Genomic DNA, 17310 nt, shown 5'->3' with positions numbered 1-17310 from the left:
GAAAGACCTCTTCCAACCTCTTTTTCTTTTTCCCTGCACTGCATGCACTAATTAGTTGTAATTGCAATATTTACTCCAATTTTCCTTTTTCTGCATACCTTCTTGGGATTTTTCCAACCATTAATACATTTTCTGCCTCTCTATTTACAACTACTACTATTGTACTGTTCCTCCTTCAATTCAATTAAATTCCTATTTATTAACTCTCTCTCTCTCTCTCTCTCTCTCCTCTCTCTCTCTCCCCTTCAACTTCACTGTAATTTAATTAACCTTTAAAGCAATCCCATCTCTTCCCTCTATAGCTCCCTCTTATATAAAGACCAAGATAATCATCATCAACAACACAGTTTCTTCTTCTTCTTCTTCTTCAACTTTTTTTTCCCATCATCTTAGTTTTGCTGCTGCTGGCTCCACTCACACATCTTCTTTAAAACCACCCTCCATACAATTACAAGAATCTCTTAAGGTATAGCACTGCTACTACAAAATCTTGTCAAAAATGATCACAAAAAAGAAAAATATTAATCATATGTTCATTTTCTCATGCTAAATTCTCTTTGTTATTTGATTTCAGGATTCAAATAACAAGCAAGACCATGAGCAGGAAGAATGGAAATGGTCCAAAACTTGACTTGAAGTTGAATTTATCTCCACCAAGGCAGCAGCAGCAGTACATTAACCAACATCCAATAAGGCTGGAGTCACCAAACAGGTCATTGACAGCATCACCAACATCTCCACCAAGCTCATGTGTGTCTTCGGACGATTCGTCGGGCGGTCAACGCTATGCCAACAGCCCAGAAACAGCAACATCTATGGTTCTTGTGGGCTGTCCAAGGTGCCTTATGTATGTCATGCTAGCTGAAGCTGATCCAAGATGCCCCAAATGCAAAAGCACTTGTTTGCTTGATGTTATCTATGAGACCAACACTACTACTACTACTACTAGGAGAAAGCTCACTTAAAATTTAATTACTACTCCCTAGGTTTCAAGAATCCCATCAACAACAAAAAAAAAACACATCCCCTATTCCCCTGTTATTTTAGCTTCTATAAATAGCACTACTTGAGCTCCATTTTTGACTGGAAAATTTAGCCATGATGAAAGGTAGAAATGGGAATTTGGAGCTTAAATAGTGCTTTTCTTTGGTTCTTGCGTTAATTTTCAAACAATTTGAAGGTTTCGGTTATGTTTGTTATTACTCCCTTTTTATAGTGCTAGTTGTGGGGTTAGTCGGTTTCAGGTTTGTTCCATCTTTTGCAGAAGACTGTAAATGGCCCAACTAAAAGTGCCCACATTTTCTTAAGGGAAACAAAAAGGAAATATTTGGTAAATTTTTCCATTTATTTTCAATGCCTTTCTACCCATCTTACTGTAGAAACATAGCATGACGCATTAGCAATGTCAGTTAATCTTAGTCAATTTTTTGCTAGCTGCTCTTTGGCAAAACAGAGTATAGCAGCTATGCAAAAGAGCATTCTTGATTAACTTCTATTGTCCAAAATAAAATCTTGAACTACCATTGAATCTTTGATTAAAGTCCGAAGACACTAATTTTGCAACAATTAAAAGAAAAATTAATAACGATAGTGATCAGCACTAAGCTCGGACAGCTCGGACTCTTACTTTATTGGAGTATATAATTATCGAAAAGACAGTACACGATGAAATTGAGAGCTCAAATCTTGACCATGATCAGAGATTCAAGTAACCTTAAGTGACACTAGCAATGGTGTAGTAACATGATGTATATTAAGGGGCCGTTTAGTAGAGTCTATATAAGAACAGTACTGAATAGAGTGTATTAGTAATGTTGGCACTAGTATTAGTTATATTGGAATTATTTCTTATTGACCATTTTATTCGGTGTATTAAAAGTTTTGAAAGGGCCGTTCTATCTTTATACATGCTTATTCATGTATTAAAAACTATGATATTGCTAATGTGACCGTTTGCTATAATAAGTATAATATAAATATTAGTTATACATAAATTGAAAAACATTATCAAACAAAGAATTAATAATATCAAAGCTAACACATCCTACCAAACGATCCCTAAGAGGATTTATTAAAGGATTGATGGTAATCTGGAAGTAGTTCCATGTCAATATTATTATAAATCCAAATAATCAATGTGATGACACTATACGATGTACATGCATGTGCTGTTTTAATTAGGTCCAAGAAAAAGGGTAATTCTGGTAATTGGACAATAAGAGGGAAGGGGGATACTATATTTCATATTTGATTGAGAGAAGTGAGAACAATTAAAATCAAATAAATGCAAACAGTAATTGAGACGGTTGAGAATAATGAAGCCATTACGTCATATGATAAATACAAAATTAAATGTTTGTGTTCATCTTCTACTACCATCTTCAATTAAACATTCTTTTTATTTTTAATTATTGTTATAAAAAATAATATATGCTTTTTCGTTTTTCTTTTTAAACTTTTTTCTCACTAAATGACCTATTTAATTGACTTTCTCAATTTGGACATCTCTCCTTCCTTGCATGTTCCCTTATTCAATTCTGTTTTAACTCTTTTTAACTGTTTTCTCACTAAATGACCTATTTAATTGACTTTCTCAATTTGGGCATCTCTCTTTCCTTGCATGTTCCCTTATTCAATTCTGTTTTAACTCTCTTCGCCTTTTTCCCACCCCTTCTTTAACTCATACACATGCAAAGCCCCGTTTCCCTTCCCTAAGATATCAGTCCTTCTTGCAATAATTAATTTTATTTCAGATATGTCACGTACGGGATAATTTGAACTACAAGATCAAATCATATTATATCGTTTATTTATACTGTAAAGTCAATTTTCGACAGAATGAAATAATTTTGAAATCTTAATTTCAATTGCTCCCACCTCCACAAAATCTTTATTTCACTGGGTTTTACAGGACAAGCGTCACTCGAATGTCACTTCTTTATAGGATCTCACCCTATTTTATTCTTCTATTGAATAGACTGAATGGCACTACAAAATACACATCTCAAATTGGTTGCGGGGAATTATTGTACTTTTTTAGTTTTTTAATATTAAAATTTTTTTAGTAACCATTGATAAACCAAAAGCTACAAATTTTGAGCAGTTAAGTACCCCACAACTCCGAATCTCTCTTCCAAAAGTAAAAACAAAAATAGACTGGCATGAAAAGTAAAAGTTTCAGAAAATGTCTCAAATCAAGGCCAAAAGGCATCACATTGACATATCTACATCTCAATTTGAGATAAAATAAGATAATTTACGAGCACGGAGAAAAATACCGATTATCGCACATAATAGTGTGGTCTAGTGATGAATGACGTGGGATAACCCATGGAAGATTAAGGTTAAAATCACCCGACAAAAAAAATCTATCTATGCCTTAATGGCATAGATATTCGATAATTAGTGGAATAATCAAAGTACGCGCAACTTAGACATCATTGTCCTAAAGAAATGCACCTGATAAGTATAAGCAACTTGATATGTATGACTATTGAATGCAAAATAATATATACTATGTGCATAAGAGTGTTGACAGAAAGAAGGAATTGGGCCCTCATGTTTAAAAAGGGGGGAAATGCTATTGCATGTTGAAGAAATAAACTGAACCTACAACTCCAAAAGATAGATTTAGACGTGGCCATGGGGGTTCCAACATGAGAAGATGAGAGTTTAAAATTTTAGGTTAGGCCGGTCTTAAGATAATTGAAAAGACATTATTAATCAAAGTCATCCGATGGAAACCTAGTAAAAAGCATATGCTTCATCTGCTTCTTATTACTTTAGTACAATTTCAGACAGTACTAAACATTGAGAAAAATATGGTACATTAGTGCATCTATTTTTAATGAAACGAGTCTTGAAAGCCAGCGGCACATAACTCAAAACTCGATAGATAATTATCTAATCCTTTTATTCTTCTCCACTTAAATATCAAGCTTTTGTCGTTGAAACGGTGAGGTTAGTCTAATGCATACACCTGACCACGTGTGTGCTATTACCACTAGACCAAAACCCATGGAGGCACTAGAGCATCTTCAGAACATCTCTTTTGTCTTGCCAGATAAAAGTGTTGCACTATGTGCTTAAACTATTTTAATTTACTCGGAATTGGCTACATCAATATTTCCATTTTCAACTAGTCAAACCTCCTAAAAAGATGTTGGCAAGTTTAGAAGATAAACCACGAAAACAGCAAATTGAAAGAGCAAAGGCGACATCAGAGTAGAAAGAATTAATTTGACCTCAAAATATAGCCAAAACTACAACCACTCCATCCTCTCACCATCACTTTTAATTGAACAAAAACAAAGCCAGAGCTGGTGTCAGTTGCACCATCAATAATATGACGCATAGCATTTAGCTAGTCAATAAGAAAACAAAACCTAAACATAATTTTAGAAGGCAAATTTCATGCCTATAACTAAGGATACAGTTGAGAACATATACTTGCAGCGACATCATGAATGCAGGCATACCATACCCCAATTTAGAACCAAACAAAGTGCATTAATACTGTCAACAATGAATATTGGGAAGCATGAACTTAGAATGATGCAGTACTTTAAACAGAAAACACCAACATGGCAGGCAATGACACTCTGCAATCAGTTCATCTACTTTTCAATCTGCCTCTACAATAGATAAATAAAGAAAATAGAAATTGCAAATTTCAGCAAGTTGTTGACTTGTTCGCACAAGCAAGCTTGTGACCGTGAGCTGGTAGTAGTGAACAACGTACAACAAGCAACTGTATGCATAAGTATATCAATTAATAGAAAAACTAAATATGCAACGACGTAAGGTACAAGGTTCCCATAAATTGAAAAACAGGTGATCTCATCATCGTTGGCACTCAACAGTCTTATTCCGAACATCCCCACCAGTTTTTTATGATAGAGTTAACCACCTTGTTTTATTCCAAAAGGACATCTTGCTGTATCTGATAAAAAGGGGTTTGCTCTTAAAAGTAGCTAAGCTAGGTTAAAAACAACATACACTGTATCCTGGCCAACAGGGATTGCAGCTTAGGAATACACTAACCTATTTTGAGTCAAAGAAACAGCCTCAGACATTCCACCTTAGCATACTATACTTTTCAATGGATACTATGTCAATTCTACCAACGGATGCAACACTATATCAAGCTAAAATTCTTTGTGCTTTCCTTTTAGTCATAAATATGATTTCAACAAGATTGACATATTGCTATCGCAAAGCAAGTGAGCAACTAGTATATTTCTTTTATAAGTTGCCACACATCGACCAATTCACCAAGTACCTATTGCCTCCTACCAACACAGCTACATGTACTACATAACAAAGAAACTAGCATTTATACCAACTCCAACGGTCTTATATTTCCAAATTCTTGTTACTCCTAATTCTTAATTATCTCAGCCACAACTAAAGAACTTCAGTAGTCCCCAAGATGTTAATAACAAGTTTAATTCCAGGTTATGGTCATTTAGCATTTTGCCACACTTATCCAACATAAACCAATAAACTGATTTTTCTTTTCTTGGAGGACATTTTAACTGACTATGGTATAGGAAGTAGAGCACGCAGAGCCCAGAAAGTAACTAGATAAATCTTACAGGCAAGTCTCTCAAGTTTTATTCTTCCAATTCAAAGCGGTTGGTAACTTTGGTTGCAAGAATATACCATTCTCATTTGAACGCAATACTTCCAATTACCAGTGATTTGTTTATCTGCAAAATTATGGCAAATGCATGACTTTATACCTCTCATTATCTCATTGTGAGTCTGAGATACTCGCATACAAACCAGTATATTGCAACCAAACAAATTTAAGTCTGAAGTCACTGAGAAGTGAGAACTTCTCCAAAAATTTCAAAAGATTCCACAAGACAGGAACAAAAATGTCTTGAACACTGTTCTAGCAGTCTGTAGCAGTTTGGGATAGGTAGTGATTACATGAGCTAGATGAAGGTTGTTAAAGGCAAGAAGGGTAGAAACACCACAAACTATGTTGAAGTTTTAAGCTCAAAGCATAATTAAAGCGTAATTAAATTGTAATGAAGAAGGGCAAATGAATTTCTTGTACTAAAATCAAGAAGGGCAAATGACTGATGTTTCAGTTAATGTGACACACTTTCCTTTTTAGTTCGTTCCAAAAGAATGACACTTGCAAATTTGGAAGCAATTAACTTTACACTTCCCATTTTACCTATAATGAGAAGCTTTTATAACCACACAAATGTTATGGTATGTCTAAGGCCACAAGCTTCAAAAGTTCTATAACCATACAATTGCTATGACATATTTTAGACCATCAGTTTCAAAAGTATTCCTTTCTTCCTTAAATTTCGTGTCAATTCAAACTATGTTCACATAAATGGAACGGAGGGAATAATATATACGAAGAAAATAACATGTGACACAAATTTTTGCAATGACTAAGGGAAAAAACCGAACCAAAGCAACAAAACCGAAAGCACTGCTGAAAGATTAAATATTATAAAAGCGACTTAGCTGGTTTAGTTTCCTTTTAAGCAAAAATCGAGTCAAACCGATCCATGAACACCCCTAGAGACAATGATGAAACCAGGCAAGCAGGCTTCTACATAAACTAGAATAATTTTATTTAATTAATTATGTCTTTAACATCTCCCCCCCCCCCCCAATCGTGCCCAGGCCTAATTATAGGTCAAGCATGTAAAAAATCAACTTGATAATGGATGGTGATGCCATAGTGAGACTTAAACCCCAGACTTCTATTTGCTCTGATATCATGTTCAATTATGTGACTTTCAAATCTAAAAGCTAAAACTTTAAAAAAGACACTTTTATTTACTTAATTATGTTTCATATATTGCTCTGCAAGTATAAATTTAATTCTTTTCCATTGGCCAAACACGTGAAAATATTTTTTGACTAAGAATGGCTTCCAAACTTGAACACACTATTAGCATTTAAGCGACTTTACATCAATATGAAAGCAACCACATATCCTGACTCCCTTAACCTATTCTGACAGCTAAAATTGTAAATTTTGGCGTTGTAGATTTGTAAACGAGGAGTTTAACATTTCAAGCTTTCCTTGTAGTTTGAAATCGACGGAGGCCAGAGACTCCAACCAAGGTGTTCTTTGATTTACCCAGCAAAATTCCACTGGTTTTTCGGCAACTCAATACCTTTGGTCGATTATCTTGACTTTTCCACAATTCCACCCACACTACATTGGTATTCCAGCATACTAAAGATATTCTATCTTGTAACCATCTCCGGTGATTGTGCTTTTTTTATTAAAAAAAATTAGGAACCTTCTTTTTCCAGCAAACAAATTTTTTGAGGAATTTCTTCCCATAAACAAAAATCGTATGATCTTCTCAGCGTGCTCAATTTCACCTTAGGTAACTATCTCATATTTTGTGGCCATTTCGGTTGTGCCAAATATATCTCAGAATCTTGGTCAAAGAAAAAACGGGACTTAGAGATTGAGGGAATGCATGTTCTTTTATCTCATTATCTTAAGTTCCTAAATAAGGTACTTGAGAAGTCAACTTCATAAGTAGTTTCTGCAATTCAAGCAAATAATTTTATTACCTATGAATCTAGATACTTTATTTTAGACCATGTGTCATTGATAAATGAGCTTTAGATCATATTTTAATAATATGTTTCTCTTCTCCATTATTTCTTGTTTCTCAAACCTTCCTACTGCCACATAGGTAATGGATCCCAAACGCCTATTGGAATATGTCGAGTTACCTATATACCCTCTTTGAATTATATTCTTGGTTGTACTTTTAATTTCGTATTCATTAGTTTCTTACCTCAATGACTTAATTGCTCAATAACCTTTTTCAATACATGTGCTTGCATGAAGGACTACCCTTTTTAATACTTGTAATTTCATGAAGGACCACAATATGAGAAGGAGAATTCATATTGAACATGAGTTACATGAATTTTACTATATTAACTTTTCGAGACCACCCATAGCTTGTCATCTGACCAACTCATTTGATTACATCCCGTTTTATCTAAACTTCGAGAAAGTGGTATCCTGTTTGTCATTTTTTTGATGAGGTAACTAATTTCATTAAGAATTAGGGAAAATTCCATATACAATTCGTACATCCCAAAAAAAAAGAGCCTACACCAAAATATGATTCTCCACAAAAGAGGCCCAATCCTCTACACAAATAGGGGCCTTATGAGTACACCAAAAAGAAACTAGAAACAAACTACTTTGCAATTTTACAAAATCTTGTTCCACCCTTCAATTGCCCTCATATTTCTTTCTTTCCAAATAACCCACATGAGTGCTAAGGGGGCAACACACCAAGCCCTTGGACTTCTCTTCCCCCTGCAATGAGCCCAACTATGTAACGTTTCTTTCACTATGCCCGGCATCACCCATTGCACCCCAAACAAAGGACCACCTTTCATAAATGATTAGCCACTTTACAATGCAATAGGAGATAATTTACCTCTTCGCCCGAGCTTTAGCACATGAAACACCAATTGACGTAGGTGATCCTCCTCTTTCTCGGATTTCGCTGTCAAAATCACTCCCTCTGCTGCCAACAATGCCAATAAACATGCCTTTCTCGGTGCTCTAGAAATCCAAATAGACCATCAAGGGAAATATGTTCCTCTCACCTTAATAACCTCTTATAATAAGATTTAATAGTGAATAATCCATCTCTATTTTCTCGCCATTTTCATACGTCAATATAATGTTCAATGTATCCAACTTGTACAATACCTCAACAAAGTTGTGAAATTCTTACTCCCAATCATGTAGGTTCCCCATGAATCTCAATTATCAAAGAACAACCCCCTCGTGAGACCTTCAAATTTGTCGAATTGTCATCCTTCTTTGGCATAATACTTTGTATATGTTGGGGAAGGCTTCCCTCAACTCGTTCTCCCCGCACTATTTATGCGCCCAAAAACTAATCTTGCTTCCATCCCCAACCTTGAAAAACATGTCCACTAAAGTCTTCTCACTCCTTCATGATACTCCTCCATAAACCACATCCATACGGTACTATGATGTTTCTAGTCCTCCATCCCTCTTCCGTGATATCATTTTTTTTTGTTACCACCCCCCTCTAGATGCATTCTCCTACACCCCAAATTTTATATCCATTTCCCTAGTAATGTTTTGTTGAAGACCTTAAGATCTTTTACTCGAAGTCCTCCTCATTCCTTTGGAGAAGTCAAAACTCTCCAATTTACTAAATGATAATTTCTTGTTCCTCCCATTGTGTCCCATAAAAAGTTTCGTTGAAGTCTTTCCAACCTTTTATTTACTTTACCATGAGCCTGCAATAGTGACATAAAATATGTAGGTATGCTAGAAAGAGTGTTTTTAATCAATACTTCCTTCCCTCCTTTCGACAAATACCTCTTTCCCATCCAGCAAATCGCTTCTTACTCTCTATCACCGGATTTCACACTACAAGATCTTTGCTCAAAGCACCAAACGGTAGCCCCCAGGTAGGTAGTAGGTAAAGCACCCACCTTACAATTCAACACTTGCGCAATCTCTTCAATATTCTCCACTTCTCCAACCGATGTGATCTCACATTTTCTAAGATGATTAAGGCCTAACATAACCTAGAACCAGATAAGCATTTGTCTCAAGTGAGCTAGTTAGGACACCTCTGCATCACAAAAAAAATGGCATCGGCAAATAAGAGATATGTAATTGTCACATTACTATGCCTTCTAAACGAAGTATCACATCGTTCAATAGTCCTTTAATGACCAACATATCCATCATTTTGTTCAATGTTTCCATCACGAAAATGAATAACGTAGGGGATAATGAATCCACTGTCTCAAACCCCTCGAACTCCCGGAAAACCACATGGAATCCCATTCACCAAAATAGAGAATCTGGCAGTAGAAATACAAAACTTCATCCATCTCCTCCATTTGTCCCCAAAGCCCATTTTCAACATAATGAAATCCATAAAATCGCAATTCACATAATCATAAGTTTTCTCAAGGTCCAGCTTACATAAAGTTCCCAACTTACATAGCCTCTGAAACTCGGGAATAATGAGCCTATCTCTCAGCTCTTCTCCACTTAAATACCAAGCTTAGTTTGCACGACCCAGGGCTCGAACCTGTGACAAGTCACGAGTCCCTAAACTTTTGCCACTTGAAGTAAGCCCTAAGGGCTTAAATGAATATAATAATTTGAGAAATTTATTTATCTAATAAAAGGTCATAGAAGAGAATCAAAGTTTGTACCAAGAAGCTGAAACCTAGAACCAGGCACAAGAAGTTGAAGGACATCTCATCAAAATTGGAGTTTTGAAGACTTATTTCCTATCTACTTAGGTCAAAAGAGCACTATTGACTACCTAATTTCAAGCATAAGAGAACTTATCATTGAACCACTTCAAGACTCACAAATTCTAATTCCTTGAACATTTCTCAATTGGTGTGTCACCATTACGCAGAGGCCATAAACTTTTATGTAATTCCTTAAACATATAAATGTTAGTTCTGAGATTTCTCTGAGAAATATAAAATCAAGGAAAGAGTTCTAGGATTGAGACAAATAAAGCAGGTAACTGAATATTGAGTAAAGAGAAAACATTAAAGTTGTCGTCAACTTATTTGTCTCTATTCCAGATAACTCATGGCCAGCATTTTTCAAGCCAGAAAGCTTTAAGAAGCGCTCCAAGTCTATTGGGGCTTTGAACGCAAAGCGTAGTTAAAGTGTGAGCTTTAGTTAAAAAAGACATAATGAAGAAACAAAATAAAAATATATCTATAATGCAAGATAAAAGTGACAAATTCATTGATAATGTTTTTATTTAATAATTAAAATATCTCTTTGTTGATTATATTTATTATTTAGTACCGTTCGACTCAAGATAGCATGCATGGGCAATAAGGTGCATGCTTTAGTTCCTTGCCTACACTGAAGCAGCTTAAGTGAGGCAAAGCGCACTCCCTGAGCTTTTTTGGGCTTCAGGGCTTAAGCACATCTTAAATGATCCTTTGACAACATTGTTCATGGCTACATATTCTTGAGAGAAGGGTTATTAGCCGAAGGGTGTGGTCTAGTGGTCAATGAAGTGGAGAAGAACTATGAGGTCTTAGGTTCAAATCTCAGCGGAGGCAAAAGCACACTAAGTGATTTCTTCCCATCTGCCTAAGCATTGGTGGGTAGAGTTACCTGATACTTGTATTGTTGGAAGGTAGTAGGTATCCGATAGAATAGTGGAGGTGCGCGCAAGCAGGGCTGAACACCATCTTCATTCAAAGAAAAAAACAAAGTTTAGTGCCTGGAAATACTAATCTCACTTTATTTGGACTCATGTTGAAAGGCCAGTATTTGTCTGATGCCAAAGCTCTCTCTTTCTCATTTGTCCTTTTTCCTCATCCTCATCTTTGGTCCTTGCAACTCAGATCTAATATAAGTGCTCTACTATTGTCCTAAAAGCCCATGCTTGCTTTGCATTTCAAATAGGGGAATTACTTGCTTATGATTGTGTTCTTTACAGAACCTATTTTCTTGATTCAAATGCAGGAAATTTGAGTTATACAGTAATCAATAACAATCTATTACTCCATTGGAAACAAAAAATCCATAACAAAAGTTATCATTAATACAAAAGAAGCATTATTATAAGTTATGCAATTGGGTGCGACAGGTCTGCTTGAAAAAAGAATCAGAATATGGTACAATAAGTTTCCCGGGAAAAAGAAAACAACAATCCCTAATAGTTCCAGCTCTAAGTTTTGCTTTCAAAAGCCACGAAAGAAAGGGTGTCAGAGCTAACTTTGTCACCTTTTGGAACAACACACTATTACTTCAGAAACTAGCAATTGTCCTCAGGCTTATCAGAAAAAATAAACACCAGTTCTCATGCCTTCTCTATCAGAGTTAGATGCAGAGAAGGAGGGACAAAAACAGACCAAATTTCTACTATATTATATTAGGTTAAAACAATTATAACAGTAATAACAGGTACCTGCTGAAGGGTCAGTAAAAGCTTTCTAACCAATTTCTGCATAGCATCACAAGGAAAAGACATGAACTATGATGCATCGATCGGTCAAAGGAAACGATTAACTATTTTCTTTTCTCAATTCTGCCCAACCACTACTGCTTCTTACAAATTTGTCCACTATACCAAACTCTTTATTCTGCGCCAACCTCCTAGAATAGTTCTCAGTTGAAATGAGGCCCTTCTTAAGTCTCCTATAGTAAATGATTTCCCAAGGCCACAAGCGAGAACAACCAAAATAAGTTTCCACAGGTAACTCATTTTCTCTCTTCTCTTGGTTCTCTAGCCCATAGTGTTTGAGAACCCGGTATACTTCCTCTGAGGATAGACTTGTCAAAGTAGCGGAATGAAGCCTCTCAGCAACTGGTGAACCAGAATTTGGATTTTGTGCCAATGTCTGCTCTTCCACCACATCATTATTTTGAAGCTCCCTTGTCTCTGCCAAACTCTTTGGAGATGCACTCCATGTTGTAAGATCACACGTGTCAGATCCTGTGGTATTTGAATTTTTCCATTGACAAGAATCTTTGCCTATATCTATTGCATCCCTCCTCTGACAACAATCATGCTCAACATCCTCTTCCAGTTCACAAACTGCAGCGTCACCTTGATTTTCCACTTGAACAATGATGTTTTCAAGCTTAGAATCATCCATTCTAGCAGCACTATTTTCTAGTGGCTCCCCTTCAAATAAAACTCCATTAGACTGAGGGTCACCAGCATCCACGAAAGTGGCCTTCTGATCTTTCTGCACCTTTTCCGGAGACGAAGATGATGTAGGAGAGCTTGACCTCGACTTCATATTAGACTTGTAACTTTTACCTCTAGTATGAAGGGTTGATGAACCAGACTGTGAACTGGAAAATGGAGAATCTTTAATGGAGGATACTAATTTTGACCTAGATGGTGAGGGAGACTGAGACAAAGACCTCATTGACCTAGAAGAGGACCGTGACTGAGATGAAGTATGATTCGAATGATTTGAAGGTGATATTGACACCCTGGCTTTCTTTGGAAGAAACTTCTCAATACTCCCCTGTTCCTTCCAACATCGCTTGTTTTCTCTGTGGTTGTTTCTTCCACCTCTATGAGTCGTCCTTGCTGAAGGAGAAGGTTCACTCCTCAATCTATGGCCATTTCTGGAATCAATAGCCTCCCTGATACCTTTGGTCATCCTCAATGATATTGTGTCACGACCAGCTCGAAGTCTTCTTGAAGTCCTGGATTCAAGCCTCTTGATCCCCTGGGGACACTTCTGCATTTTGTGACCTGCTTCACCACAGTTGTAGCAAGCATTTTGAGTCTTCGGATCAATTTGCTCCACTCCTGCTTTCTCTTCAGGCTTCCTCAAAGAGAGTGAACCATCCCCGTGTGTCAAAACATTTTGCTCCGTCCGCTCATCAGCCTCATTAGGTTCATATCTATCAAACTCCAATCTATCCTCAAGGACATTTTGATTCATTTGGTTATCATTTTTTGAGAGGTTTCCCTCAACACCTCCACCTTGATCCGGAAAATCACCCACAAAGGGATGATGTTCCTTGTAATCTTTTTTATTCTCATGACATGCCTCATCCGTAATTTCAGCAGGAAGCCTTTCGCCACCATTCCCTTGCCTAAAACTTTCTTTATAACCTTGTTCCCCATTTGAACCAACCCCACGATTAACATGGTCAACATAATCTTCCCTAGCAGAGTGCGTCCTTCCTACTGCTTCAAAAGATTTAACATCTCGTGTATATTTCTGCAAGAACCGAGGCTGCTTATTAGACCATGAAAGACTTATTGGCTCTCCACATATGAACTTTCCTCGAAGTGTTTTTAGAGCTTTCTCAGCATTTCTAGGATAGTCATAAACTACAAATCCAAATTTGTCTTTCACGCGAACATTACACCGCCCGAATCTCCGGAAAACACGCTCAAGTTCATCTCTACGAATGCGAGATGATAGGTTACCAAGGTGCAGAGACATCTGTAGCATAAGACATAATGTTACTAAACATTTAACCAGAGCTCATCTGTTCATACAAATAGATATTGCACATGTCATTCATAACTTTTTCTCTTGGATAGTAAGCAGCCAAAAAACATTGTCAAAATATTGACTCATGAACTGCCATGTGAACTACATAGCAAAAAGTAAATTGAAGAATATGCAAATTTTCCCAAACATATTGGAGTTTGTATTCTAGATCCTCGACAACTTACATCCAGATCCCAGTACTCAAGAAGTAGACTATATCTTAATAAAGCATCAAATTTAAATAAATAAAAAAACTGCAAATACATCTTTGTTTTGTCTCATTTCTTCTTTCTAATAGAAATTAAATGGCACAGCCAATAAATACACACACATATATATATGTACGTGTATATATACTTGATGAGTTAATTGAACACCACATCTATTGTAATGCGCACATTGAGCTATCATTGAGCTACTAATGTAATCCTATTTCTTCCTTGACACCAGATAGCCAAAGACCATATCAAATCAAGTAAATACTTCGAATATTTCCATTTCTGTCGGTAAACTCTTTTCCCTGTACCCAACTAGCAAAAAACGGCTATCCACCATTTTCACTATAGTATTAACTTGGAATAGTGTTTTAAGACAAAATTTTATGGATTACCACCAACAATAAAAAATAAAAAAATAAAAAAAAGAATAACACAAAACAAAAGATAAAATAAACAAAATTGGAAAAAGCACAACAATGTTTTCAATCTCAAAGTAACCAAGTTACAAAAGCTAAGCATTTACTGACTTACGAGCACAGAAGAACCCCAAAGACAATCACAATGACAATTAAGCATTCATTTCTCTCACAAAACAAGGAACATGTGTACATGTACATATATGCTGACAGAGCCATCATTTCTCTCGCATAACAACGAAGACATATATACAAATATGTTATACATCAATACCACGCTAGTTGGAGTTGGCTATAAAGGGCAGCCCGGTGCACTAAGCTCCCGCTATGCGCGGGGTCCGGGGAAGGGCTGGATCATAAGAGTTTATTGTACACAACCTTACCCTGCATTTTTGCATGAGGCTGTTTCCACGGCTTGAACCCGTGATCTCCTGGTCACATGACAGCAACTTTACCAATTACGCCAGAGCTCCCCTTCAAACTTTACCAGTTGGAGTTGGCTATATGAATCCTAAATACCACTCCACTTGGACCCGTGTCATTCGAGTACTAAACGATTTGTGTTTTAAGAGAAACTATTTTTCTATACACTCTATACAACTACTACTACTAAACCTCAATCCCAGTTTGTTTCGTTCTGATACTCAACAATTTGTCTTTGAAAATAAATTAGGGTTTATCTGGCACGGCTGTTTTCTACCTTTTCTTTTTCTACTGATATATTCAAACACATGCACATGTATAAAATAGTAGAGTTAGTGTAAACAGTATCATTAAGATTCATAATAGGCCTAACCTTCTCCTATTAAAAACACAATGTTCATGCTATAAAATCATTTTCTTCGTAAATTCTAAGAATAATGATCATGAATACTGCCCAAATGGGTACCTTTCTTTTCCATAATGTCAATAACACGCTAAAAGAAACTATTATGGCTGCAAAAGAGGGAAGAGAGGGGCAATGGAAAGCTCTAGCAAATTCAAGAACCGTATTATGAAAGAGAGCATATATACACTCCTAAGCAAGCAAAGAAAACGGATTTCTATATATGGGATTACCTTGAAATGGCCTCCTCTGCGATTGGGCACTTTTGCCTCTGTTTGGTTTTGGATCTTTTGATTTGGGAAGAAAGAAGAAAGGGGCAAACTATTATGGATCTTTAAACTATATCACTTAGATTTGACGTACTCCAGCTTAAACCTCAAAATGAGGACATGGTACGCTAAAGTTGGAAAATTATATTCATAAATTGGAATATTATGTTCGAAAATTTTAAATTAGTTGTTGAGAAATTTAGGATACTTAATACTGAATTTTAAATTAGCAGTTCAAAAATTCTGGACACTAAGTCCTAAATTTGATACTTGTACTAAAGTTTGGGTGAACTTATTTTAAATATATTGTAAATTATGAAAATATTTCAAATAGTTGGCTTAAAAGTGATTATTACTTCACTTCGCCCTTAAATATTGGGATTTTTATCTAGTTATACTATATTAGAAATTTATTTACCAATGTTCTCTATGTTTTGTAGTTTTTAATAAGTATCAAGGTTTTTCTTACAAATTGTGTAAATTGCTCTTTAAAAGACTCTCACCCCATTATTAGTGCCTTCAATTAAGAGATTCAATTATATCATTTCCTCTTCTTTTTTTTCCTTTCCTTTTCTCTCTCCTTCTTTTTTTTACATCAAAATCCCTTAATCTACGCCCAGAATCTCCATCTTCTCTCTTCCCACCATTGCCGACAGCTTCATATTACTAAATCATTAATTGCATCGTTCTTCTGCTGGGAGACCGGATAACACTGAAAATGAAGAAATATCCAGGAATTATATGATAACTGTTTCATAATTGTATTTGAATTGTATCAGATGCATCAATGTGTAAAACATAAATGTATCACAATTGTATCTAACTTGTAGATGGTACATTAATATCCAAAATAATACCTGATACAATACTAAAAACTAATATATAATTATCAATACAAACTGTGAAATTCGTCACGAACTCACAACTGCTCATAATTCAGATACCAATTTGATACAATCCTGAAAGAATTCTTACACAATTGTGATACAATTATAATACAACTTAAACCAACTCTAAACTTAAACTGATATAACATCATATTATACTTGTATTAGTATTGTATTATGTATTATTTTAGGTACACATTGTGATACAATTATGTTACAATCGTAATACAATTCCAAATTTTGATACAACTTTGATCTTCATCTTTTTGAAGTTTCAACTTAAAACATCCACCTGGAACCAACTCTAAACTTAAATTATGATACAATATTGTATTTTAATAGTACTAGTATTGTATCAGAATTGTCTTAGGTATTGATGTATCAGATACAACTATGATACATTTATCATACAATCGTAATACAATTCCGAAACTTCTTCTTCCTTGAGTTTCAATCTGAAATTCAACCTACAACCAACTTTAAACTTAATCAATCTCCATTAAAATTGAGATATAAACTCTAAAGGATATTTTTAATCTTTTTCAAGAACACCCAATCCAAAGAAATCACAAATTCATAAAATCCGAATATCTAATTCAAAGCTTCGAAACTTTTTAATGGTATGTCAATGGCAAATCTCTCTACCTGCAATTTCAGAGATAA

At 35.6% G+C, this 17310-nt stretch overlaps 1 protein-coding gene and 1 long non-coding RNA gene across 4 annotated transcripts; one reads left to right on the top strand and one right to left on the bottom strand.

Annotated features, from left to right (window-relative positions):
• Nucleotides 1-249: 249 nt before the first annotated feature.
• Nucleotides 250-1194, top strand: LOC107826520 (uncharacterized). Its single transcript, XR_012695561.1, has 2 exons — nucleotides 250-466; nucleotides 575-1194. It is a non-coding gene; the product is annotated as an uncharacterized LOC107826520 (long non-coding RNA).
• Nucleotides 1195-2549: 1355 nt separating this feature from the next.
• On the bottom strand, nucleotides 2550-15879 carry LOC107826519 (uncharacterized). Of its 3 annotated transcripts, none has more exons than XR_001657300.2 (3): nucleotides 15725-15879; nucleotides 11973-13980; nucleotides 2550-5711 (listed from the first exon to the last, which is right to left on the bottom strand). XR_001657300.2 is itself a non-coding variant. In XM_016653512.2 (2 exons), the coding sequence occupies exon 2, from the start codon at nucleotides 13978-13980 to the stop codon at nucleotides 12070-12072; it is 1911 nt and encodes a 636-aa protein (XP_016508998.1). In that variant the 5' UTR covers nucleotides 15725-15879; the 3' UTR covers nucleotides 11913-12069. The 3 variants fall into 3 exon arrangements, 1 of the variants encoding a protein (XP_016508998.1); XR_012695560.1 differs by lacking the exon at nucleotides 2550-5711 and adding an exon at nucleotides 10943-11250; XM_016653512.2 differs by lacking the exon at nucleotides 2550-5711 and having other exon boundaries at nucleotides 11913-13980.
• Nucleotides 15880-17310: the final 1431 nt, after the last annotated feature.

This window comes from Nicotiana tabacum, chromosome 10, assembly GCF_000715075.1.
Source record: "Nicotiana tabacum cultivar K326 chromosome 10, ASM71507v2, whole genome shotgun sequence".
Lineage (NCBI taxonomy): Eukaryota > Viridiplantae > Streptophyta > Magnoliopsida > Solanales > Solanaceae > Nicotiana > Nicotiana tabacum.
This window is presented reverse-complemented; position numbering and strand designations above follow the sequence as displayed.